General features: G+C 37.2%; 2 protein-coding genes across 6 annotated transcripts in view; both read right to left on the bottom strand.

Moving 5' to 3' along the window:
- hipk3a (homeodomain interacting protein kinase 3a) overlaps nt 1-19927 on the bottom strand; it is a 39472-nt gene extending 19545 nt beyond the window's left edge. For all 4 annotated transcript variants that reach the window (XM_081356201.1, XM_081356202.1, XM_081356203.1 and 1 more), the window contains exons 1-2: nt 19437-19927; nt 14331-15531 (exon numbers count right to left, since the gene is read on the bottom strand). In XM_081356201.1, coding sequence (XP_081212327.1) covers nt 14331-15529 — 1199 coding nt within the window. In that variant the 5' untranslated portion in view covers nt 15530-15531; nt 19437-19927. The remainder of the gene's footprint in view (nt 1-14330; nt 15532-19436) is intronic.
- Nucleotides 19928-20835: 908 nt separating this feature from the next.
- Nucleotides 20836-27335, bottom strand: tcp11l1 (t-complex 11, testis-specific-like 1). 2 transcript variants are annotated; one of them, XM_081355619.1, is made up of 10 exons: nt 26701-27335; nt 26134-26287; nt 25918-26050; nt 25590-25710; nt 24041-24261; nt 23825-23961; nt 23543-23706; nt 22453-22634; nt 21933-22105; nt 20836-21842 (listed from the first exon to the last, which is right to left on the bottom strand). In XM_081355619.1, exons 2-10 carry the CDS (start codon nt 26279-26281, stop codon nt 21625-21627), a joined length of 1497 nt encoding a protein of 498 aa, XP_081211745.1. In that variant the 5' UTR covers nt 26282-26287; nt 26701-27335; the 3' UTR covers nt 20836-21624. The 2 variants fall into 2 exon arrangements, with proteins under 2 accessions (XP_081211745.1, XP_081211746.1); XM_081355620.1 differs by having other exon boundaries at nt 26134-26284; nt 26701-26848.
- Nucleotides 27336-27346: the final 11 nt, after the last annotated feature.

Raw genomic sequence — 27346 nt, 5'->3', positions numbered from 1 at the left:
CTGGGCAAACTATTAAACAAACAAACAAACAAACAAACATTTATAAATCAGCCTGCACATCCATGTGGGCTTGCATATGGCTTTCCCGTAGCTCAAACAGTACAGCGTTGGCGTTCACAACTGAACCCGAGGTCATGGGTTCGATTCCCAGGGAAAGCAAGAACTGATAAGAATGTAAATGTGTACCTTAAAAATACAATGTAAGTTGCCTTTTGAATAAAAGCGTCTGCCAAATGCATAAATGTAAATATAAGCCATTTTTCATAAAATGTCCAGCATAAGCCATCTACATCATTATATATAATATGAAATTACCCATGCCATAAGATTATGGTCTTATGGCACAAAATAAGAATACAGTTGTTGAATATAACTCTACAGACAGCTGTTGTTTCAACAGAACTACAGTTTCAAGCACGAGAGGCTATTTTTTGCCCTGGTAACGGCATGGCTTAGCTGACAGTACAAACATGAGTTTGTTTGGCTCTGTGACAACAAATAGAGTGCTCTATATTCTGCACAAGATCTTATGGCCTAAATCCTAATAAACCTCCAGCATAGTGATGGGAAAAGTGACAAAATCCAGGGCCTAACATAAGTTAAACCTGATAATACCACACGCTCACTACACAGGGGAGAAATCCAATAGCAAGGGGCAATGAAGGACGAGAGGGTATTAGACCAGCTAACAGACCCTAAACCAGGGGCCGGCAAGTAAGTTTGGCATCGGGCCAAACAAAAAAAAATGCCACTAACATGGCGGGCCAGAACATAGTCAAAAGATAATTTAAGAAATGAATTGATGAAAAATGCAACTAGAATTGCCTGTGACAGACTGTTACAGTGTCTTTTGTAACTGGTAGTGAGCTGTTACTCTTGTGTTAAATCCTGTATTAGGACAGTCATTAACAAAAAGCGACATTTGTGTGGCGTTGTGTGGGTTTTGCACTGGATAAATTAATAAAGCAGTAGTAACATAACCTGGCAAGTATCTTCATTCACCAACTTGCAACACAGACCGCCTTGCTAAAACACACATATGTCGGAGATGCGGAATGGATAAAAATAACTCAAAATAAAAGAGGACTTGAATAAACCCATTAATGGCAGGTTTGAGTCATGCTCTTAAACTATGTTTTATTACCTCTTTCCATATTGTGAATAATAAAAGTGTATCATTTTAATTTGCTTGGTTGCACAATGGAGCCTATTTTATTGTAATAATTATTTGACTTAGCCTACTTTTACACTCAGAAAAACACTAGTACGCATCCTCACACTAAATTGCTTTGTTTTTTATTGTTTGCGTGCTGGAGGTACGCTATTACGTCGTGTGCAGAGAGTGATGTTAACATTTAAGCTAGCTGGGGAGAGAAAATGGCACTATGAAAAGAGTCTAAAGAGGAAAGTTGACAGTAAAAATAGGGCATACAAAGAATGGAAACAACTATGCGTTCATCCTACCTAGTTTTGTGAATGCAAAGAAGATGTGTTTTATCTGCAACGAAGCGATCCACAGACTCTTTTAAAATGTCTGTCAGAACTTTTCAAATGAAAAGCTCTCAATTCATCTCAAAATAAAACATTGCTGCAAAAACGCTTTCGTACTTTTATTTTGAAGGCAAATTCACTAAAGATGAAGTGATTGTGAGTAACCGTTACTGTCATGACAGATCTATTTCAGAACCAGCCGCTATCAAAATAAACTGGCTGCGGGCGCGTGCCAGATTTTATTGCTGGCGGGCCTGTTGCCGACCCCTACCCTAAACGCTAACATGGTAATATTTTATACTGCCAAATTATATCGCAATTGGGTTATGTTCCAAAATAATTTCAAGGTTTTAAGACTACTTAGTTATATCAATGTGGTTTTGCAGATCTTTAAAAAAAAAATTCCCAGCAGCCCACAGTCAGCAGGAAGTCGCATTTCAGTTAAAAGAATCAGGGGAAGTTACAGAAATCAGGTCAAAAAGACTGATGACATAACAGAGCAGGTCTGGACTTCCCAACTCAAACAAAGAGAGTTGCTGTTAAGACTATTTAGAGGATGCTTTTGCACCCGTCTTATGTTTGCATGAGTCCAGGCCAGTCTTCAAATGTTCAAGCTCTTTCCCCTGGAGTAAGATTAGATTTCATAGTGGTAATCTCAGAGCAAAGCTCCATTTTTGAACCGCAGCCAAGAACAGTGTAGACTGAAAACAAACCAACAAATAATGTAATGTTATTCTCAATCTTTGTTAATTTCACACAACCACCACATACAAATATTTGGTAACAGGAGTTGAGTAAATTTAGATGGCGACATGTCATTTCATTAAATACAAACATCCCTGGAAACACGACAATAATGATAAATGCCTGTACCATATCACATAAAAGAACACAGTTCCATATCACATACCCAGAACTTGATTCTTCCTGGTTGACTACTTAACTAAAACGATCCCACACTATACTTTCCTCCCTGCCTTTTGGTTTTGTTTTAAATTGTCCTGTTTGAATTTTCTCACGGATCTGTTTTGCCTCCATTGCTGCTTAAACAAGTGGACCCTGCAACTGCTAGCTTAAAGAGAGTCTGCAAATTAGCGCCTGACAAAAAAAAAAAGCTAATATTTCCAACATAATGTTGAATAATTTCTGAAGGATCATGTGACACAGAAGACTGGAGTCTTGGTGACTCCAAACATTTGAATGGTAGCGTGCTGTCTTTAATTTTTGTTTTTGTACTAAATCCAAAAATATTACTGGATAAACAAATCAGATTCTTTAAGATAAAAACAAGGTTACAACTAAAATATCACATAAAAAAAAAAAGGATACCAAGATGAAAATAATAGCACCATGAGAATTTTCACCATTACTGTGTCAAATTTACCAAAAGTGTTTTTAACAGGAGGTGTTGTGCATCAATCCGTCCTCTGTTCTCTGCCGTGCAACCTGATTCCACAAGGATCATGTTTTAAAGACCAAAAGAAAGACTAAAACATGGAATTTACCAACAGTGCTGATGGTGGCCACATGCTAAAAAAGGACCATTTTCTGAGTCAGTAGAAACCAGTAAGTCAGTGTTCGTCAAGCAAAGCCATGCTAAATTTGAACCCCTCTCCAGCTCAGTTATTTCCTGTGAGGTCAATGCGGTGGGAAGGAGGGGGGTCCGAGTCATCTGGTTCAAGCTGCAGCCGGAAAGCCTGGAGCGACCACAGTCTAAAGCAGCTACTGGGACAGAGAGCCCTGACCACACAATAACCTCTCTGAAGGCCAACGGAGCTCTGCAGCTGTTCAGAAAACAAGCTTACGGCACGTCGTCTAGAGAGCGCCGATCGGCGTGGGATTTCAGTTGGGGGATGTTAAAAAAAAACAGAAAGGCAGTGAAACGTGTCAGGGGACGTGAGATTAGGGAGATCAGCTGTGTCAAAACCGCTGTCAACAGTCTCTCACCGCAAACAGGCAGAGTGCGAGAGGGTGTGGGAGTTTAAGAAATCCACCCCCAGCTGATCGTCAAAGCGTAACCCCTGGGTTTCAACGTCTTGTGTTGCTCACAAAAGGGGCGAGGACGTCAGACTCTCTCTGGCATGCAGTCAACCGCCCGCAGAGAGTCGAATATGAACACGTAGCTGAAGCAGATGATCCACACGTGCCTGCCAGGAGCGAAACAACATTAAAGCCTTGCATTAGCAGCTTCTGTGAACGAGAATGAGAAGACGTGGCTCACTGGGTTTTTTCCTGCCCTCCTGCTCAGCGTCCAGTCAGAGAGATCTCTGTAAACAAATCCCACCCAAACACTGCTTATCTAATCTCCTACAGCAGAGAGCAGCTATTCGGACTTCCCCTTCAAGTCATCCAAAACTTTTCCGTGAGCACCACGGGTCCCTTTTGCATAAAGGAACACACTGGGTTTTCTCTCCTAATCTGAAAGGAAATTTAAGTTGAGTAACACAACCCGAGCCATTATGACATCCTGCACCAGACTAAACTTTCAATAGCACGCACGGTAACACGAAACAAATACAGAATCCCATAAAAAGGTTTAGGTTAGAAATGAGAACGGGTGAATGTGAAGCTCAAATAGGAGGACATTGCTGTTTATTACTACATTTAGTTGAAAAACGCACCAAAGCATGCAAAATGTTGACAAATAGATGATTCTTTTTTTTTTTACTGATTCAATGGAGAAATTTAAAAAAATACAAAATAAATAAATAAAACTAAAATAACACTTAAAAATGTTTTGTTTCACCACTCCTATATTCATGAATTATGACAAACAGCAGGCATGAAACTAATCTACTGACAAGGTTTGAGGGAAACTTAGACAATTAGGCTGTTATTAAGTGTTAGCAGTCATAACACTGGTTACATTTTATATTGTCCCCACATAATGAAGGGACTGTCCCTTCAAGTCATCCAAAACTTTTCTGTGAGAGCCACAGGTCCCTTTGCATAAAGGAAAATGTACCACAGGGTTTTATCTCCAAAACGTATTGGAAATAGAGTGGTGCAGGTATGACCTCAATTTGTAGGCCAAAATGTGGAAACGAGGTAGCTTTTTAGCACTTCGGTTCCATCGTCCCAAAGTCAATAGGTTTTGTGAATGGGATTTTGGTTGAATGGTTGAAATGAGGTCTGTGGTGTGAACACAAGCTCAAGACACTTTCACGTTTTATTCTACGACATAAAATACATCAGTATTTTCCCACTCACTGTTACATGTCTTGAAAAAGGCGGTTGCTAACAAGTGGCTAAATGGGACAACAGAGGCTGTCGAGGACATAAAACGCCATCACTCTGAACAGGTAAACTCAGTCTGCTTTTACAGCCTGGTTATTCTTATAAACTATTCTAACTTAAACTTACAGGATTTTTAAGATAAAAACTGAAAGGTTGTCGGACGTTTAGTGATGGTGAAGTTGAAGACTTAAACATGCACAGTAACACAATTGTTGGCTGTAAATCTGAATTTGTTTTCCAATTTTCAGAGAACACATACTAAACAAGCTGCTTTTTTTAATACAGATCAAGATTCTCCCACAATTCTGAATAAACAACAAAACAAAATAACATGTTATTTAGAGGTGTTAGCAAAATGTTAATTGTTGCAGTCTATTTAATTTTTTTTTACCAATTTAAATTAATTATTTTTGTAAAAAAATCTGTTTGAATGAATGATTCGCTCATAAAGACTTAAATTTTTTCATTACTGGATGAATCAGAGCTTTTGAACAAATCTCTTGAATGAATGATTCAATGAAAAATACATGGTGTAACAAGTTCAGTGTTTGAATCTGACTATAAACTTTTATCCCAGTACCTCTGATAATTTGATCACGTGGGTGCTTGAATCAAGATTGCGATCTTTTAATGATTAATCATGCAGCTCTAGCTACTAGTTTTTCTGTAATGAAAGTGGCTAGCAATAAAACAATTCCCTCTATTCCCATTTCCAACCATAACACAAGTATTGCAAAACATACAGACAAGCTAATGTTTTTCTCCAGCTAACGCCCAAAGGTTAAAGCATACCACTCATAGCTGAAGCCTGGCTCGTGAGCCGTCCCGTAGTTTTAGAAGCAGAGCATACAAATGAGAACACACTGGCTACAAAATCACATTCTGTGCGACCTCTCAACAAGGGCTATTCTAGAAATGAGTTTAGGGCTTAGGGTACCAACCAAACCTTTTTAACGGCTAGGCATTCCTGAGGTCACGACAAAACAGATTCCCATCAGAGGGGTTAGGTTAGAAATGAGCATGAGGAAAACTTAAGACAATTAAAAGTGATATCAGTCATAATATAGAGTGCTGCAGGTATGATGTATTTTTGTAGGCCAAAACCCAGAAATGAGTTTTAGCATTTTAGCACTTCCGGTTCCATTGTCCTGAAGTACGTGGGCTCTTTTTTTTTTTAAATGGGTTTTTGGTTAAATTCTTAAAATAAGGACTGTGGTTAATGTAAGCTTTAGATATTTTTGCTTCATAAGGCTTACACACTCAACTGAATGCAGAAAATGAAGTATACCTGGGCCTTTAGTGATGCTGATGAAGTCATCATGTGACCGTAGTGTAGTTTGTTTATAGCTTACGTTTAGCTTTTTGATCCTGCCGATTGGATTTAGGCTTCAAAATTCATAAAAGTTGTTAACTTGTGAAGATTATCATGTTTAACAAAATATGTAAGAATAATAAACTTTTTTTTGGTCACAGAGCTTATTTTCTGCAATACTCCAGAAGCCAATTGGAAAAATTAAATTGGGTTTTTGTCGAGGGAATCGGGGTGATGCCAACTAGGGCTGTCAATTTAAAATTAGTCAAATTTTGAATATTCGAGACAGAATATTCATTGCAGAAATAGAGCAGCTTAATGCAGAGAAGATCTTCATTGCGTAAAATACATAACCGAGCAGTTCACACAGAATGCATTTTCTGCGGCATTTTTCCATTGTGCGCTAGACGGATGTTGCTAGGTAAACAAACCAGAGTTTTTAATAAGAAAAAAATAACAGACATTTAACCCAGTTTCTTCAAGCTCTTCAGAGACGGAAGTGTTGTTTGCATGGGGTGTTATGAGGCAGAGGCCCCAGAGCATTAAACATAGCCTTTTCAACGCTGCATCATTTCAGCTCCCGTCGGAAATGCTGAGAAACGCAGACAGTCTGGCCGGCCTCAATGGAATCAATTAGATGGAGCTGAAAATAATCCTCTATAAAGGCCTGATGATCTCAGGAAGCAATAGCATGAACAGCTATATTATGAGGTATTGATTTGGTTTAGATGTTCTTGAGAAGACTGAGTTAAGGAATGAGGCTACATTAAGGTTAACATCTAGGCTAATGATTCAGCAAAGAATCTGGAGAGTTTTTCTGAATCTGTCCTGTTTGAGAGTGCTGGACATTTTTTTAGGAGCTGAAAGCATTTTCAAATTAAAACTATTCAATAAGAGAACATAAAAGGAGCAAAGGATCTGAAGAATTTTATGAAAGTTAAAATTCTGCAGAAATCCAAAGGGCTTTAAAGTCAAGATGAAACAGAAGTAGTGAAATCTTTTTGTCTGTATTGTGACATACATCGGATTATCGGGAACGTTTTTTTTTTTTTTTAACCAATTCATGGATTTTGAGATGTGGGTGTTGCATTAAAAAATGAATGCAAGCTTGCAATCGAGTGTGGAGGGGTGGGGTTTAAACACTTAAAAATAGAGGTTCTTTATTGGCATCTTTGGTTCCATGAAGAACCTAACATCATGGAACCTTTCCATTACACAAGGTTCTTTATAGTGGATAAAGGTTTGACAGAAAACAGCTATTCATATGAAGGTTGAGTAGTACTGGGTGTAGAAGTGACTAAGATGATCTGAGACTGTGCAGTCACTCACATAAACTTTTGATGTCAGGTGTCGTAAGCCCTAAAGTTTGGGAAGCAAGCCAGAAGCTTCTACAGATGAAATAGGAACCTTATACCAGATGGCATGTAAAACAAACTCCAGGTTCTTCTCACCTGTAACCTACCCTGTCCCAATTCAAAATGTCGAACAGCAATGGCGAGCTGTTACAGGAAGCTGCGCGTGATCAGGTTTCATTCTCAAGTGGATGATATACAGATTACAGACCATGACATATCAAGATGGACTGACAAATGGAGCAAAGTGCAGAAACTGATACCAGGTTCTTAAAACACAGCTGACAACCACTAAACATAAACCTTCTTGATCTGATTTCAATTTCAACCCCATTTGCTGCTGACCTAATCATAACCAGCAGTTTCTGGACAATCTGCATGACGTATCACTGTGTGCATGCATCAAAAATCAAAACTGATGTTACATGCATCTTGATGCATTGAGTTTAACACAATGTTCAAGGCATACCATGCTATGCAGATAAAAAAAGATGCATGGCAGAAACACAGTCTAGATGGGACTACCTTATAAAATCTCTAGAGGTGCACAATATATTGCTACCATATCAGTTACTGGCCGATATTAGAGATTTTTTCATTTATAATGACCGATATTGGACCTTTAATTATGCATTTTCCAATTTTTACATGTAAATTACCTTCTCATTTATTCAACGTTCAATTAAAGTTAATCTTTAAAAAGAAACAGATAACTAAATTTAATAACGCTGTTAAATGTAATTTTTAGCAAATCTCAAAATAAAATACTTTATTCATATTGTAAATTATAACGTCCCAAATAAAAGCTTTTATTTTGATATTTTTAATTTGGCTAAAATGAATTTAATTTAATATTGGCCATAACATGAAAATAATTGTATATGAATATCTGTGCATAAAAAAAAAAGAAAAAGGAAAATAATGCTCCAAAGTTATGCTATCTGCAACGCTTGTCATGTGGAGGTCAAAGTGGCAGATGACGCTTGTTTTGAGGGCTGTACTGAAGTCCTGTTGCAAGTCATGCAAAAGGGTCAAGATCGGGCTAACAAGCTCTCTGCAAGAGACTACACAACTTGAATGAACACCAAGGCTGAAAACGCTCAGTCTGTATGGTTCATCTATTCATGACGGACACGTTAGGGTTCAGTACCTACCATCTGGTTGGAGGTCAAATAGCATTCTAAACCTAGTCAACGAAGCCTGACTGACCCAGTAACGCTGCAAGGAGTTTGCGATGCAAGAACACTGCATCAAAGGGCATGGGATGCACAAACAACTAGATTTGTCCTCTCTTTCCAAGTGAATCATACCACCAAACCCTTCAGGCTGCTCATTAGTCCAGGAATCTGGCCAATTGGGTCTTCTTCATCTGCAGAGAGAGCAAGTCCACACCAAATGGGGGTCAGGCATTCACATCTAAAACACACCGACAGAAAACAGACGTTCACACTTACAGTCATTCCTCGGGCCACAGATGAACGCAGGGCTCGGTCAAGGTTTATTATACATATGAACGCATGAAGACTGTAGAATTACGGAAAAAATAATCACAGCTGCAGCTGCTAGTGATGCTACATTGGCCCACTTATGCTTTTAGATGCTGGTCAGGAGGTTGCACTTAGTTGTCCATTATTTGCGAACCATTAGTCTTGTTTACTGGGTGTGCATTCTAGAGGGTTCAAGCAAGCCAAGTGGAAAATGTGCACACACAAAAAAAGTGATGACCAGAATAAATGGTTAACATTGGGCAAAGTCAAGGTCTCAATTTTGATCATTCTTCACGGTTTTGCAAAACACACTTTGTGAATTAATGAATGTTTTACTCCACATCTTCCTGAAGCCAAAACAGATTTATTAAAGCAGAGTGTTAGGATTTTAAACTTTATGACCCATAAGAAAAAAAAAAACAAAGAAAGAAAGAAAAAAAAAAAACAGAAGAGTTGCATAATGCTTATTATGGGCTGGTGGCAAAACCTGTCATTTGGTTTCTATGGGTGTGCCTGCACAGATATGATCGTGTCTGCATTTTAAAATAAGACTGATCTCTTTCATACTTGTCTAGGTATGAAATAAACTGCTAAGACGCACATTACAGGATATAAAAAAACTCCAAAATGGCTAAAATTAGGCTCAGCTACTGTTTTATTTATGTTGCAGTTTTATTTAAACTAAAGGCAGCAGATGCAGGAAAAACAATTTGACATTTACAGGCTGTACCAAAAATGTTACCGTTGCACATTAAAAAGGTATCAAGAGGAAAATAAGTATTTGAGAATTATGCAAATTCAGCAAAGCCATAACCCTGAAAATACATGGAGGGACTCTTCGCCTGCATAACTTTAGGGTTTACAGTGCAGGACTCAGAGTACAGACTGCTGGTTATTTGAACAGCATACACACAATCCATTGAGGCCAGCCAGACTCAGGTCCCGTCATTGGCCTTCTCTTTAATGCAAGCGGCTTGTTATGCAACTGTCCTGTGTATATCAGCTTTCCTGGGGTTTTAACACTGTTTCCAATGTTCTGATACCTTTATCCTTCTGGTGGTTAAGTAGCCCATTTCAAAACCCAAAGCTGAATGAGGAAACCTGGAACTGATTTAAGCACAATCAATTTTGCAGCACTACAAATTTATTTTCGTTACTCAAAGTGGCTTCATTAACTGTGTTAGTTCACTTAAGGCTGTATAAAATTAAGGGCTTTCTCTGAGCATCACAAAAGTGCATTGCCTCCTCCAGGTGATTATTTGTGTCAATCTCCTACAATCTGTGAGAGAAAGAGAAAAGTTAGGCTAACCAGAAAACGGAAATTTACAATTAGACATGGAAAGGATGAACCAGTATTGGACACTTCAAACCACTTTTGATTTGAGGAGAAAGAATCCCATGATTCTGCAGAACAAAGACGGTATGAGTGTCAAGGAAACAACAGGATGAGTCACTTCAGAAGACCATAAGAAACAATAAACCATGGCACCTAATGACCCATTCCTGTAGCAACTTGAAACTCAAGCAAGTACCTCACTTTGTGGAACCCAACACACGCTGATCTAAGCAACACAATGAATTATTAATAGGGCCACAGTGATTATTTTAGCAAAGAGCCACTAGTACGTTACCAGACTTGGGATACCACTATTTCAACTATTAATTCATGACATTTTCTGCAACATTATCCAGCAGTGGTGCGGCAAAAAGTTCGCAACAAAAAAAAAAAAGGTTCTGTTGAACTAAAATAAGAATTTTAGTTCCTCTTTTTACTGGCGAATTTTTTACTGGTGGTGGCGAATGCAACCAGGAAAACAGCCATAGGGGAACATTAGGTCTCGGGGAAACCACCCTAAGTTCCTAGAACTACCCAGTGTAAACCCCTATTATTATACCATGCATATTTTTACTTTTTTTTATTTACATAAGAAATCAAATCAATGTTTAGTTGACATTTGAGGCTTAATGTTATAGAAAAGCAATAAAAGCTTTTCAGGAAGAATGTTTTCAGCTTGTTTTTAATTCTATACAAAAATATGGCATGCAGTTGCTTCAAACAATGGTAAAGCTATTCAAAACATCATTCAATGTAAATTGTGGTAATCGTAATTAATAAATCACAATAATTTCAAGGGAATTACCGACAATTATAATTTTTGTCATAATCTGCCTTATTATTATTATTGCCTGTTACTGAAACTTTATTTTTCGGTTTTAGTTTTCAGCTAAACTTTAATTTTGACTGGTTTAACTTATCACCTTGTTTAATTTAATCACCAGTAGCATACTACTGAGTTGAATTACCTAATCTAGGGACAAACTTATCAACTAATGTCTAGATACATTGACATTCTTTCAATAAGTAGGAAGAAAAGTGAGCCTTATTACAAACCAAAACAACTTAAACGGTTTAATGAGAATGCAAAAAGATACTTCTGTGCTACTTTTTTACTGTGAATTGCATCATGGTACAGAAACAGTCTGAACTAAATTATTGAAAGATTCTCCTTAAAACATAACTCTTCTATTAATAAAAAATGGGTAAACTATCCCTTAAATGTGACAAACAAACCGGCACCAGTTCTGAAACTGCGTGAAATATAAAAACAGATCTGCTATTTGACAACACCTGCAAAAATTCACTTCCTGGCACATGGGTACGTGCTCAACGCAGCCTGTTCCAAGTGCAAAAAATAAATACTTGTCATGACGACCTCACATACCACAGTAGCAATGAACAACAAGATCCGCCCTAAATTTAGGTGAGCCAGTTTTGCACTGGAAACAAGCTATGGATCCTTACGACATCGATCATGCCGACAGAAACAGGGGACAAATGGAAAACAGAAGCACATGCTGCCCTTTTCCCCCACTTTGGGACACACACGTTCTGAACACAGATATAGACCTATCCACAACATGGGGCTTTTATCAGGGATGCAAAGATTTAATAATAATACATGGTAATCATTCAAATTTGATGAAATAACTCAAACAAATTAGCTGTAACAAAAAAGCCTACTTAAACACTGATTCACTTCAAGTGTTTGTTTAAAAGAACAAAATGTGCACTTTATAAAACAAAAGCACAACAAAGAGAATGGGAAGATGTCAAAGTTAACACTTTATATTACAATGCTCATGTTAAAAATGACTTGTGACCAATTCATTACAACAGTAAAAATGTGCAATTATATACCACTCAAAATAATTGCACATTAAGTAGGCTACATTTTGTTCATTAGAATTACTCAGTACTTATGTAATGATTTAATACAAACACTATAAAGAGTAATGTACAAATTCCCGGAAAAAAAGAAAAAGAAAGCGTGAGTGAATGATTATTCATAACGTTCTATAAAAACATCTGTTACCACACTTCTTTTGAGCACAAAGACAGCACTACCAACAGACACGTCCTCAATGCATCTCATTCCCATGCAAAAGTGATACATTCACACGTGCCACCTGCATGGGGCGGGAGTTCATGCAGTTGCAGGCATCAAACTGTGGCAGTGCCGAAGTACAAAGAGTTCAAATGCCCTATTTAAACTAGCACCTAGTTCCTCTATCTTGTTCACTGATAGCTTCCCCACAAACCAAGCAAATATACAAAGACAGACTGTACTACTCACCGCAATGTCACATTATGTTCGCAATGTCACATTATGTTTGGGGTCTGTACGATTTTAAAGACATTTTTGAAAGAAGTCTTATATACTCAAGGCTGAATTTATTTGATAAAAAATACAGTAAAAAAATGGAAATATGAATAGCAGCTTAAAATAACTTTTCATTTGAATATATTGTAAAATGTAATTTATTCCTGTGATGGGCTGAATTTTCAGCGTCATTGCTACAGTCTTCAGTCACAAAAGTCTTCAGAAATCATTGTATGGTGATGTGCATTAGTTGAAAACAGCTGTGCTGCTTAACATTTCTGTGGGAAAAGCGGTTTAAAAAAAAAAGTTCAAAAGAACAGCATTTATTTGAAATTTTCTGAAACTATGTCTTTAAACCCTCATTTAACCCTCTGGTCCTCTTCGCGTGTCGGCGTCGAATGACAATTTTATTTAATTTTTTTCAATGAAATGAATGTACTATATTTTAGATAATGTATTTTTAGGAAATTTTATGGTACTAAATTGTACGCTGTATTTATAATCCATTTATTCACTTTTAGACCTGAAAATTTAATTTCCAACTTAAACTGTCGTAAATCTTGAATGCTTTAAAACACAGACTTAAGTTTGATCTCTTTTCAAAGATGACACTTGGCAGATTATTGCTGAAGTGAAAAAAGTGAACAGAAAAAGTAACAGAATTGTACGTTTATTGTAATAAAAAATTCAAAACCATAAATCTAAACAAGTTGTGCTCAAAATTTGAGCCTGATATCTAAAAAAAAAAAATGCTTTCAGTAAGATTTTATTTGGCCGCAGTACCAAACGTTTTCACTAGGTGAAATTCATCTCCCGTTCATTTCCTATGCGGTCTTTTTTGACCGCGAAGAGTACAAGTGTGACTATTTTTTTCAGGACCAATTAACCTGTTCGAATCATGTCCATGATTTTTTTTTTTTTTTTTTTTGCGTTCACACAGCAAGTGCCAACACCTTTACCAAGTTTCGTACCATTCCAATGAAGAAAAAAATTCAAAATAAAAAACACATTTTTCGGTCAATAATGACCGAAGGGCACCAGAGGAATGCAACCTTGGTGAATAAAAGTATTTCTTTCAACATCAACAACAACAAAAATTGTACTGACCCCAAAGCCCTAACTCTAAAAAGTAGTGTACTTTTGTGTTCTACAGAATGACATGAGTGTGACAAAATAAATGCCAATTTTCATTTTGGGAGAACTAGGCTATACATTTAAGTGGAAGGGACAATATTCTATAGATTAAGAGTAAAAAAAATTATTTCTGGAGTAAAAACAAACAAACAATTAAGCTTGACATGGAACTTAAAACATAAACATCTGGAATGTTCTAATAAAAGAGTATTTCAATGTTCTTCCACATCCCATGAATCACTTTAGCAAACCACATTCTTCCTAACGATCTGCCAACCACATGGAGACACGAAGTACAGCCACCACGGTCAGGACTGACCCCATTAGAGAAAATAGTGCGTTGTGTTATTTTGTGTGTTTCATGGGTGTACCTCGATGGCAGTTAGTGCAGTTGCAATCGAACAAAGAATGCTTGCCATCAGACAAATGCTATACAGCATTACATAATTGTTCTGGCAGGAAGTGCAGCTTAAGTAAACGTTCCTCAGTTCAACTTCCTCAAAACGAATACCATAAATTATATCTTCATAATTGCCACAAATACAAACACGAGCTGAAACATTTACCAAAAGTCTATTTATGATTAAACGGAAACATGACAACAAGTAGCAAGCCTACTTGAGAAAAAAAACAAAACAAAAAAAACACTGCTTACCTGTAGTAGCGAGACTGCAGGTATGTCGAACACACAGCTTTGGAGACGTGGCTGGCAGAGCCAAAGTCAATCACTTTCACACGGAAGGGTTGTCTCACAGGATCTACCAGCATAATGTTCTCCGGTTTAAGATCGGCATGGATCAGGCCCAAGCTTCTGAGCTTTCTCAGCGCCGTGGCCACCTGTTGCAGCACGGGCCTAATCACCTTCAGCGGCAAAGGACTGAACTTGTTTTGTTTGAGGAAGTCGTACAGGTTCTGCTCCAGCATCTCGAACACCAGACAGGTGTGGCTTCTATGCTGGAAACACTCGAAAGCTCGCACCAGGTTATGCTCCTCTGCGTTCTCCCCGCTAAGTCGGGCCAGAATGCTCACCTCTATCTGGCCCTGACGGGCATATGAAGGGTGGTTCTTCAGTATCTTCACCGCCACAATCTCATTTGTGCCTCGTTTCCAACATTTGACCACCTGACCAAACGTACCACGACCCAAGAACTCCAACACTTCATAGGTGTGCTTCATGGAGCACAGCACTTCGTGTTGGACCAACTGATAGTCACCGTCACCTGTCCCGCTCACGGCTCCCGTCCCGGTTCTGTTCTGCTCGGGCGGGGCAACGCCTACTGCGTTCGTGCTCCCGACGTTTGTTTGCAACATGGCAGGTAGAGTCGAATGCTCCTCTACTATCTGCATGATGCTCTTGCCGTTCTCAAGCTCCTCCCCTTTGCATTTAAACCCACATCTTTTGGTGCCGTCGACCAAATTCAAACCACCGTTTCTCTCAGTCCCTTCCGGAGCGCCGCCACTTTTACTACTATTACTACTACTTTGGCTGTTTTGGACACTGTCTCCACTTTCTTCAGCTGCCCCGGCCGCTCTGCCGAAATACTGAAGGTCACCCTCCGACGCCACACGCTTGTATGGCGAAGAAGCCCTTCTGAGGAGCTCCTGTGGAGCTGATTCAGTCTGTATTGAGTAGTTCTGTGCGGCGCACGGTTTCTCGCTAGTCAAAGCTTCGAATCTCGATAAAGGTATAATATCCGTAGGGTGCGCAATGCCTAGATTCACACCAATCACGTAAGTGCGAGGGAACTTCTCATGGTAAACACAGCTGATGGGATCGATTTTCTTCGCTCTGCAAAAGGCACTTGTCTGGGGTTGATAAACATGTGGTGGGTAGACCGTAACCTGTGAGGCCATACCTGTAAAGGACAGAGTGAAAGAAAACTGTAAGTCATTTCACAGATGCTGTTCACATGAATCAAAAACAAAACCTGCTATATTAAGAGGTTTATTAAGATTAATTACATGAAAAATACAGTGCAATTTTCTTAAAAAAAATCTTTAGGTTTGCTTGTTTGTGTGATTATATACAGGGGTGCGCATAACTGGTGCGCATTCATGCATGGTAAAAATAAACTATGTGCAGCAGAAAACGTGGAGGAAAGTGCTTTTGAGTTCCAACATTTTGGGGGAAAGGGACACGTTTACTTACTGGAGTAGGATTTTTCTCCATCTTTGGTAAGATAGAAATAATGATGATAAGTGATCATTAATTATTAGTTGTTAATAGGGGTGCAACGGTTCGGCACGCATGTGATTTATGGATTAACTGCTAGGACTGTGAAAAGATTAATCGCGATTAATCGCATCCAAAATAAAAGTTTGTGTTTAAATAATATATGTGTGTGTACGGTGTAAATTTGTATATATAAATACACACACATGCATGTATATATTTAAGAAAAACTGTGTTATTTATATATAAAAAAATTATATTTATATATAATGTAAATTATATATAAATACAGTATATGTATGCAAATATTTCTTAAATATATACATGCATGTGTGTGTATTTATATATACAAAATAATTATTCCAAGTACAAACACATATATTATGTAAACACAAACTTTTATTTTGGATGCGATTAATCGCGATTAATCTTTTCACAGCCCTATTAACTACTAAGTTTAACCATCATAGAGTGAAAGTTTATCATTTGAACGTGTTATGTCTTGCCAATTTACACATTCAAACGATTTTAAAGAGAGAGAGAGACACACGTTTCAGACAGCACTCACACAGAGAATTGATTCCTCTTTTGCGGGTTTTTTTGTGCTTGAATGGACACACACAAATTTATGTCAAAATACCCATCTTCTGCAAGTTCTCTCTCGGTTATGTCATAAGAGAACAGTTAAGAAACCGGATGTGTCAGTATATTCGGTATGTGCATTCGGTCTTAAAGTGACAACAGCCTAATATTCCTGCTGTTGTCTGTCATCAATGTTAATCAAATAAAAAAAAAATACAGCTTGAAGATGAACCTATATATAGTGAACAAATAGTGTTACAGTGAGGAGAGGATAAGTGTGCCCTTGAGAGCCAGACCAAAAAAGTTCTGTGCACCATTGATATATATTATATATAATAAATAAATAGTATAAATTACTTAAATTATTACTATATTATAAATTACTCTAGTTAAATATGAAACAGTAAGAAATATTACTGTAAAAAAAGAGCAAGAATTTATGATAATTTTTATACAGTGAGTTCAACTGTAAAATTACAATCCAAATATTTCTGCCTTAATTTCGTCCTTATTAAAGCTTTTGTTCCGGGTGCAAACTGCAGTTTCTCGTTTGTTGGCAACAGGTTTAGAAACTCTTCTCATTAAACAAATACACATTATAAGCGACGCAAACTCGCATCACTGGCAGAGATGGAGATTGTGTGAAGTAGAACAGAGAAACTAAAAACACTTATCAGCTGATACTGAGACAATGAACAATGCTGAGCTTCACTCTGAAACACGCGGATAAATTTAAGTAAATTGCAGTTAACGCAATTTGATTAACGAAATGAGCCAAATTCCGATTTTTTTTCTTCGATTAATCGCTCAGCCCTAGTGTGCCATAGTGTGGGTAAGCAGATCCAGACAGACAATTGACCAATGGGGATTAGCTGTCTTAGTTTCATGGGAGACAGACTACTTATACTGGCACAACATATGGCACAAGTTCAGACACGAGGACAGGTGTGGCTCTCACACACCCACATACTAACTCTCTCACACACTTATAACCCAGCTAACACTCTGGCAGACTAGGTAGGATTTCATAATGGCAAATATTGAAGTTAGAACACATTAAAGGGATGCAAACATGTCACGTTGTTTCTTGAGGAATGCATATCTGATGCATTTCGCTTTCAGAACCGTTATAAAAGGCCCTTTCATTCACACTACCATAGCAAAATCGAGGTTTAAATCATCCCTTTCTGTATCGATTAAGTCTATACTGGTTCCTAATTGTGGTTTAGGGTCCAACATTAGGTTTGCAAAGTAAGAGATTCAGTCAACAGCTTTAAAAAGGACAGTCCCATCTGGAGGATTGTTTTTATGAGGTCTGTCCTATAGAAGGGTAAGCCTCGGGTAGATAGGAGTGGCCAAGGTTTTGGGTTACAGTCTCTCTACTGTTTTCAAACACGCTGCCTTCTGCTATAAGCAGGTGGAAACTGACCTTTTACCATGTCAAGACCTATTGGGGGTGGGCGAGAGATGGCACAGGGAAAACACCTGTTGATTCTGCAACTGCTCGGGCTATAAAAGTTTAATGACAGGAAATGATTGGGAAGTAAACTTTACTGAATTGACAGGCAATTTTTTTTTTCAGTGATGGAAAATGATAGTAATAAAAATGACGAACTTATATCTATGACATAAAATGACAACAGACTTCATTATATTGTAATACAAATTTAATAAAATGCAACAATGTTTTTATGGCCATGAATGTTCTGTGTGTTTGTATAACGAATAAGGAAATTAATTTCCATACTTCCCATCATTCTTCCAGTCATTTACAAGTAAAAAAAAAAAAAAAAGAAAAGAAAAGGGTTGCACTCACTGATCTATATAATGTCATTCTATAGATCAGTGGTTACACTTTATTTTAAGGTGTCCTTGTTACAGTGTAATTATACATTTAAGTACTGAGTAATACTAATTAACTACATGTACTTGCTATAGGGTTGTGGTTAGGATTAGGATTGTTGTAGGGTTTGTTGCATATAATTAAGCATAATTTATAGTTGTTATTATTACTATAGTAACTAGATGTAATGTGTAACAAGGACACTGTAAAAAAGTATAACTCAAAAAATATAAAATAAAAGAATAAATACTTATGAACTAAAATGAAAAATAAAATATATACTTGTGCACTAGAATAATAAAATGTTCAAACCAATAAAATATTTTACAGCTGATTATATTCACTTCCAACTCACTTTCCACAATTCCCCTAAATTTCTATGTTTTCAACAACTGTGGGAACTCAATGAAGCACTGGAATGAACAAAACTTCCCCTGGCAAAAAAAAAAATGCATTAAATAAACATTATTAAGGTTAAATATCAAATAATTGTTTCTAAAGTATTACTGAACAAATTTAGGAAATGCATGGTGGATTATCATCTTTCAAGGACAGGAAATGCAACTTTTTACATAAGTTTTTTCTTTTTTTTTAGGTAGGCTACATCTTTTGCTAAATCATACCAGCATAGTGTCAATTTACAGAAAAAAGAGAAGTCAGCTACTAACAGATTACCAGGCCTGTGCATTTTGGGAGGCTTGAGCAACATGTAACTTGATTATAGTACAAGATCAACAGCTGGCGAGTTTATACGGAAAACTAACCCACAATTCATATGCTCTGACGCTTGAATGTGTAATGTTTAAAGATTAAATACAGCAATTGAACATCTTTACGTCATGGTTTTAAGCAGTAGGATTTAGGTAAACATTATGGGTTTGGCTGGTGACCAGAAAGTCTTCGCGAACATTTAACGATTAAAAGTTATCAGGCAAACAAAAAAAGTTTGTTTTTTTATTAAAACCAGAAACTTACCAGCTACCAAAACACATTAGCAAACCCTGCGAAACATTGCTTTCAAGTTTTTGGTGTGGCGTGGCAACTTTTTCGCAACAACTACGAGCTCGCTATCACTCCTCCGAAGTCAAGCCTGATTTAATATCTTCACTATTAAGTATCAGACACGCATTTACGTCTTTACAACTAGTTAAAATCTTCCTTACCGTCACAGACAGCAGCTGTGGTCGAAACGCGTGTCTTTAGTGAACATGTTGGGGTTTATTTCGCACCCACTGCATGCTCGACGCGCTCGCGCTGCCATCTTGTCCTCTCGCTGGACGACGAGGGAGAAAAAAATACAAGCTCCCTCATTTCAACTGCGCACAACTCGCATACTAAGCCATCCACGGGAACCGAACAGGGTCCAGCATAGAGTTAAGGATATCCGTTTCGGTCAGGGCAGGTTTTTGTCGTCATGTCGAGGACGTTTAAGCCCCCCTGGTTTGTTTCCTCCTGACGGCGACGGACAAACTCTGTCAGCTCAACTCGCTCGAGCTCTCTCAGCTGAGTGAGCGCTCGAGAACACTCTCGCGCTGCTTCTTCGTGCGCGTGTCAGTGAGGTGATTCAGAACTGGTGTGTAGCTTTACTGCCATGGACAGGGCTGGAGAGTCAACACACACACACAACCACAACATGAAACGCCCACGGAAGTGAGAAGAGAGGACACAGTTCTGCTGCATAGTGGCCCCGTCTGGTGGGATCTGAAAGGTGTTCTAAAATGTAAATATTTAAATGGAATAATTGAATATTGTGTGCAGTATAATCAAATAAGGTATAATACACAAACATGTAAATAATTCACATATTTTATATATAATATATTTTATATATAATAGTAATTTTTGATAAATTATATCCAAAACATTTTTTTTTCGAATGAAAACGTTCAATTTAACTTAAAACTGCAAAAAATTAATCTAATATTACAATACTAATTGATGATATAAACATAATATATTATAAAATAAAACAATGTAACAATAAACCTAGTAATGTAAATACAATATATAGATAAAACGAAATATTATATAAATATTATAGCCTATGTAATATGTATATATTATATATGGAAATATTTTCTATATTTTACATAATTAAACTGTATCTTCGAGTGGTGTTTTCACGTTTCATTTAATTTAAAACAGCTGAAATACATCTAATATTTTAATACAAATATTTTAACTAATATTTAACTAACAATTAGCATTACACTTGTTACAGTATTTATTAATTTTTCATCTTTGTCAACATTAGTTAATAAAAATACAACTGGTCATTGTCCAATCATGTTCAGATTCATTAAATATGAACAGATAAAACTTTTGATTTTAATAATGTATTTATAAATGTTGAATTTACATTTACATATGAATTTTGAACAAAACCCGTTCTTGTCTTAGGACGACTTTGATAAACTTTTTTGACCCACTTCAAATGTTGACTACTGTTGTATAAAAAAATATATAAAACAATGTAACAAATGAACCTTTAATATAATAAAATATCATGTGAATTAGATAAATGGTAGAAGAAAAAACAGGAAATCCAGTCAACAATGTTTTCAACACACCTCGTATTTTTATTGACAGCCAGCATTCAGTTTCAAATAACCATTAGTAATACTGCATTAATAAGACACACCATAGAAGTTTATGAAAGTAGAACATAGAGAAGTGCAGAGGGGAATACATTTGCTTGTGAGAAGGTGTCTTCTGTAAAACATGCTCAATGCTGATAGAAACATTGTTCTTTAAAAAATAAATAAATCAGGAATTAAAAAGAACATGCTCGGTATTCCAGCTTTCTCATGACTGTCGGAACAACATGGATTATCTGAAGGTTCAAATGAGTATTAAAGAAAAAAATGTGCACATAAACATGGGTGACACTTCACAAACTAAGGCACCAGTCAAATATACATCCTTTACTTCAAATGTATCCAAAACGAGCCAGAAACCTCAATAACACCTTTGCCGAAGGGTTCGGGCTACAACAGCAAATGTTTGAAAACAGCTAATCTTTTGTAAAATGCAAGTATTTTTTTTATATTTTGTGGCACACTAACAGTATTCACAAGGTTCTCCTCTCTTACATTTCAGTACACTATTCTATCAGTCATCAGCCACTGCCTAAAGTAATCCAAGCTTTAGGCAAATCAACTATCTTGATACATTCACAAATATTCCCTGATATACAATGCAATGAGAGGACCTTAGGAGTGCTAATTCTTAAATATCCATTAGTGCTAGCATGTGAGTAAATTAGCAAGTTTATAGACACTATAATCCATATATATAGCTACAGAATGTGAAAGCCAGGATGACTAGTGGCAAGTATGTCATGTGTTTTGTTCACACGTCTAAACCTTCCCTTTGTTTCAGAATGTCTTGGAGGATCTTCTGATAAAACGGAGAGTAAACTAGCTTGTTGAAGGTCACCAAACGTTCCAGTTTGACGGCAATCTCCTCTAACTCTTTGCTGATGGGCGTCAGACCTCCAGGGAGAGCTGGGGCACTCCGGTGGGCGCTTGACTCCAGGAAGCCAAGAAGGTACGCCTGGATCCGGGAGTCTAATAGAAAAAATACAGTTTTAGATAAGACTTCACTTCTAAATGGAGTCCAAACTGCTTTTGGGGTTGTCCATAGAGGGCTGCGCTTACCAATGACCTTGCGGATGGGGTTGTCCACAGACTTTGCTGCTACAATTTGGCCTTTCAATGCGTTCTCTCTGTCTGAGGGAAATGGGGAAAAGCCATGCTGAGATAAGCATCCTCTGAGCTCTAAACACATTTTCTCTGCAACAGCAGCAAAGGTTTCATCCGCTTTGAAGGACCTACGAGAGAAAAGTACAACAGTTTGGCTTATATAAGTGTGAAGCATTAGAAATAGCATTGGAATAGAATGATCTTTAAAGTCAACAACTCTTGTTTTTCATGTGCCGTCATAATCTTCTCCCTCTTCTCTTCTCTGATGACGTGTTTACGGGCAAGAGGGCGGGACAACCTGTCACTCACATGACATCACAGCAAAACACAACCATCCGAACAATTCCAGATGAACAAAATCAAGTCCCGCCCAACATTTTCCTTGTTCGAGGAGCTGTTTCACTTGGACATACACGTCACAATAGCGAAGAAAAGACTATCACAACTCCCACGTCCATGCCAACCTCAAACTTACGGCGTGTGCATCTCTGCTAACAGAATCTTAATGGTTTTCTTCAGTCTTTCAATGAGTCCCGGGAGTCCAGAAATGGCCTCCCCAGCACTGTTAAACACTATGAGCAGGATTGAAGCCACCAGTGCCAGCTGCTCCAGCTCCTGTTGCATCTCCTGAAATCTGCACTGATCCAAGAGAAGAGTCTGTTTGATCGCAGGAGGGAGAAAAGGGAGGAAAAGAACAGCGACAAGTTTTGGTTTCAATGACAAATAAGAGTGTACACATTGTAGAAAAATTGTTTAAAACACATGTGCCAAGTTCTTAAACATGTACATTTTGTGTTTTTGCATTATTTCATATCATTTTGTAAAAACATTTTTAAAAGTTTACATTTAATGACTCTGAAATGTCATGTGGTGTAAAAAATAAATTTTCCATACATATTGAATGCTTGCGAACATACACATTTGAAATATTTTTAATATATAAAATATATAATTAATATATATAATATGTTCAAATGTTTGGGATTTGTGAGATTTTTTTATTTTGTTTTTGAAAGAAGTCTCTTATGCTCATCGAGGCTACAAATTTTTTGATCAAAAATAAAGTAAAAACAGTAATACTGTGAGATATTATTGCAAATTAAAATAACTGTTTTTAATTTTAATATAATATAAAATGTAAAATGGCAAAGCTGAATTTTCTGCATCATTACTCCAGTCTTCAGTGTCACATGATCCTTCAGAAATCATTCTAATATGATGATTTCTCAATAAACATCTTATTATCATCAATGTTGAAAGCATGATTTTTTTTTTTTAGGATTCTTTGATAAATAGAAAGTGTATTTATTGTCACTACCTTATTGTAATACATCATTGCTGAATACAAGTATTAATTTCTTTAAAACAAAAAAAAGAAAAAAGACCCCAGACTTTTGAAGAGTATGTATTTTGCAAGCTAAAAAGCATTTTTGTATAAATATTATTAATTATTACAATTCTCCATTATGATATCAGGACGGTTGTATGATCCAAATAGCATCCAAAAAATATCAAACTACAAGCTACAGACAAACTTCTATCAGTGATCTCCAATGACACATTACCTCTGGGAAAGACTCAGCATCATGGTCCCATTTTAACAGGCGTAAATAGGCAAGATTGTGGAGTTGAGCAGAAATTGTTGTAGATGTTGCTCCACCCTCTGTTTCTCCACCGGTTGAATAATCTGATGTGTCTTGGAGCCACTTCTTTGTGAAATCCAAAGCATCTGCAAACATGAATACATAACTGAATTAAAGAGATCAGCATTTACTAAATGTAGGCTACTTATGTAAGCATAACATTCATTGAATATGTATATCATACAAGTAACTGAATTTCCTTACTGGGTTGTTTTTCAAGGAACTCGTGAAACTTCTTCCGCTCGTATTCCACCGACTGCTGTAAGAGGTGAGGTCGCAGGCTGCTCACAGCGAAGTTGGCCATGTCGATCTTCATTTTGTCTAGCACTGCAAATATTGACCTGCAGATGTGTATAAATAAACATGATTAAATGATTTGGAGTCATGTGACCTTCAACTTGATCTGTTTAGGTGACTTACTTAAAAAGGGGCACGATGTCAGGGATTTTACGCAGCTCTCTGATGTCGTCATCACGGCAGGGTGCGCAAAAGGTGCCCATCATGTCAATTATAAAGCGGGCTACTTTACTGATGTCTAGAGCTTCGTTTTCAGCCTCCTGCTGGATCAATGAGAGGTCCAGAGTCTCTTCAATTTGCCCTCTCAGTCGGCTCTGTCCTGGCAACAGAAAAGACAGCAGGGTCTGGAAAAACAGGGAGACAGAGAACTGATGAACACCTTCAAACATTTTTTTTGTTGCTTAATGTTCACAGATATGTTGAGAAAGTATACAACGGTTGGGAATATATTTGCAGTCTGTCTGTTTCCCTCTGCAAACATTTGTGTAGAATTCATCGATTCGCACCATCGCACGGAGATAAATATTAAAAAAGTATTTGAGTATTGAGAATCCACTGGCAGAAACATAAGTCAATGCTTATGAGACATATACAGTCATGGTCTAAAGTTTACACACACCTTGCAGAATTTGCAGAATGTTAATACATTTTACAAAATAAAAGGGATCATACAAAATGCATGTTATTTTTTATTTAATACTGTCCTAAATAAGATATTTAACATAAAATATGATTACATATAGTCCACAAGAGTTGAATTTATAAAAATGGCCCAGTTCAAAAGTTTACATACGCTTGATTCGTAATACTGTGTTGTTACCTGGATGATCAACAACTGATTTTTGTTTTGTAATGGTTGTTCATGAATCCCTTCCTTGTTTGTCCTGAGCAGTTAAACTGCCCAATGTTCTTCAGAAAAACCCTCCAGGTCCCACAAATTATGTTTCTCCAGCATCTTTTGCATATTTGAACCCTTTCCAGCAGTGACTATGATTTTAAGATCCATCTTTTCACACTGAGGGCAATTGAGGGACTCAAACACAACTATTAAAAAGGTGGAAACATTCTGTAATGCTCTAGATTGTCTAGAAGCTTCCAATTTTGTTGAGCATGTTCGAATTGTAGCCTCAGTTTCCTGTACTTATCTGATAGGAGTGACACCGGTGTGTCTTCTGCTTCAAGGTTTGACGTGTTGTGTGTTCAGAGATGCTCTTCTGCAGACCTCGGTTGGAACGAGTGGATATCTGAGTTACTTTGAGTGGCATCAACAAGGCATTTTCACTCACAGAACTGCCACTCACTGTATATTTTCTCTTTTTCATATTCTCACTATTCTCTGTAAATCATAGAGATCAGCAGTTTCTGAAATACTCAGACCAGCCCGTCTGGCACCAACAACTATACCACGTTCAAAGTCACTTGAATCAACTTTCTTCCCCATTTTGATGCTCAGTTTGAACTTCAGCAGATCGTCTTGGCCATGTCTACATGCACTGAGTTGCTGCCATGTGATTGGCTGATTAGATATTTGCGTTGATGAGCAGTTGAACAAGTGTCCCTAATAAAGTGGCCGGTGATTATATATATATATATATATATATATATATATATATATAATTTAATGAATTTCATGTACTACATCATAATATGTAAGCCTGGATTCTTTCCTTACCTCTTTAATTTCACCAACCAGTGTGACAGCATGACTGTAAGATGGTGGATCCTCTTTCAGCTGTGACTCAAGGCAATCCCAGAATGCTTTGTGCATAATTTCCTTGACCTGTTTCTCCAAACTGAGTATACAGGAAAGATATGTTCAAAATGTAAAAAAAAAAAAAACACTCTCAAAAACATTCTCAAATCAAAGTAATGTGAATATTGATCCACAATATGTATCCCTTTAGAATAACTGCATTGTAATGATGAGTGCTAACATTTCAACTAGGCTATATCATTAGCACATTGAGAACACTGTGATGTTATGATAACAAGTCCATTACCTTCCCTCTTCTGGCTCATAAGGCTTGACTTGGAAAGCACTGTTCATCACTATCTCATGGGCCAGTGCCAGATTAGTGACTCCTTTGGCTGTCTCCATAAGCTCTTCCACTGAGACAAATCTGGGTGGACTGGCTGTGAGTGTTTGAATGCAATATTAACATTGTTAAAAGGTGATTTGCCACATTTTTTAAGTTCATAAACATTTTTCTCCTTACACTGGGGGGTGAGTCTGTGAGGACTGGGAGTATTTCTTCTGATCCTCTTCCGGATCATCTCTTCTGATGGTTCCACAGTGTTCTCTTTCCCATCCATGTCAATCTTGCTCTGCTCCTCTTTGGAGGACTCATCAGATTCCTTTGGCATCTTCTGCTGAAAACAAAGAAGCTGAGAAATTAAACAGATCTTTACATAGGCTATAACATCAGCTGCTCTATCCAATTCCACACTAAAATGACAACACTGTTTTTTTTTTCTGGAAACAGTGAGTGTGACAAGCTGAGTGTGAAGTTGTTTTGTTTTGATTATAAAACAGAAGGAAAAGACTAGAATGCCTTTCAAATCAATAAACAATTGCTCTCTAGTACCCTCATCTCTCTACTAGTCACATTCAAATATTTTTCTAACATTTCTATAAACTCGCTAGTGATTTGGTATACTGCGCTGTGACAAACAACTAGCCTGATCCCATTACTAAAAATCTCTGAGATGCAATGTCGCATCTGTCTGCGCTCTAACATCCGGTCATTCGTCGTGCACATTTCTCTTTTACAGTTTAACCTTACCTGGATTCGTTAAAGCACCTAGCGCCCGCTTAAACTTTATTTTTACTAAGCTGCAATTCGCCACATATAATCAAAGTAACAGCCCGAGCGATTTCTTCTGGATGAATCAAATGCGTGTATTTACGGAAGTACGATTCGGAAGGTTCCTTTGTAGTTTTTGAGATGTGATTTTGAATGAGAATGAAGCTGTGTAAATGTAACATAGAACTACATTTCCCAGTAGTAACAAAAACGTCGGCCTCCCCCTAGCGCGTGTGCTTCGAACAGGGAGGATTGTATAAAAATAGTTAATTTAAATTCTTGAGTATTTTAATATCGAAGGCTATAAAATCATGATTCTGATTAAAAATTAATAAAATTCATTTTAGCTTTCGTCTAGTAATTCTACATTAAATCCAACTCAAATTAAGATATTTATATATTACACATAAACAAATGAAATACTGGGCCCTGTTCGAATATTTTGCTATATTTCGCTTTTTTTATTCTTATGCCATAAACTAAAAATATACAAATACAAAAGTTTCATCAAAAATGGTATGTATGTACAAGTCAACGGGACAAAAGAAAGATCTGCTCGTGTGAGATACAGTGGGAAGGGCAGAGCTTTCTCCCGTCGTCACACACTGTACACTAGGTGGCAGCA

The sequence above is a fragment of the Scardinius erythrophthalmus genome (genome assembly GCF_964197995.2).
Source record: "Scardinius erythrophthalmus genome assembly, chromosome: 24".
NCBI lineage: Eukaryota > Metazoa > Chordata > Actinopteri > Cypriniformes > Leuciscidae > Scardinius > Scardinius erythrophthalmus.
The sequence above is the reverse complement of the archived record's forward strand: the minus strand, read 5'-3'. Positions and strand labels throughout refer to the sequence as shown.

What these genes read in the sequence shown, in the direction of transcription:
- tcp11l1 (XM_081355619.1), bottom strand. Translation starts at nt 26,281, where the DNA reads ATGCCAAAGGAATCTGATGAGTCCTCCAAAGAGGAGCAGAGCAAGATT. An exon ending in TCACAGACTCACCCCCCAGT is followed by an intron (nt 26,051 to 26,133) that starts GTAAGGAGAAAA and finishes AAACACTCACAG; the next exon opens with CCAGTCCACCCAGATTTGTC. An exon ending in GTTCCTTGAAAAACAACCCA is followed by an intron (nt 23,707 to 23,824) that starts GTAAGGAAATTC and finishes TCATGTTTGCAG; the next exon opens with ATGCTTTGGATTTCACAAAG.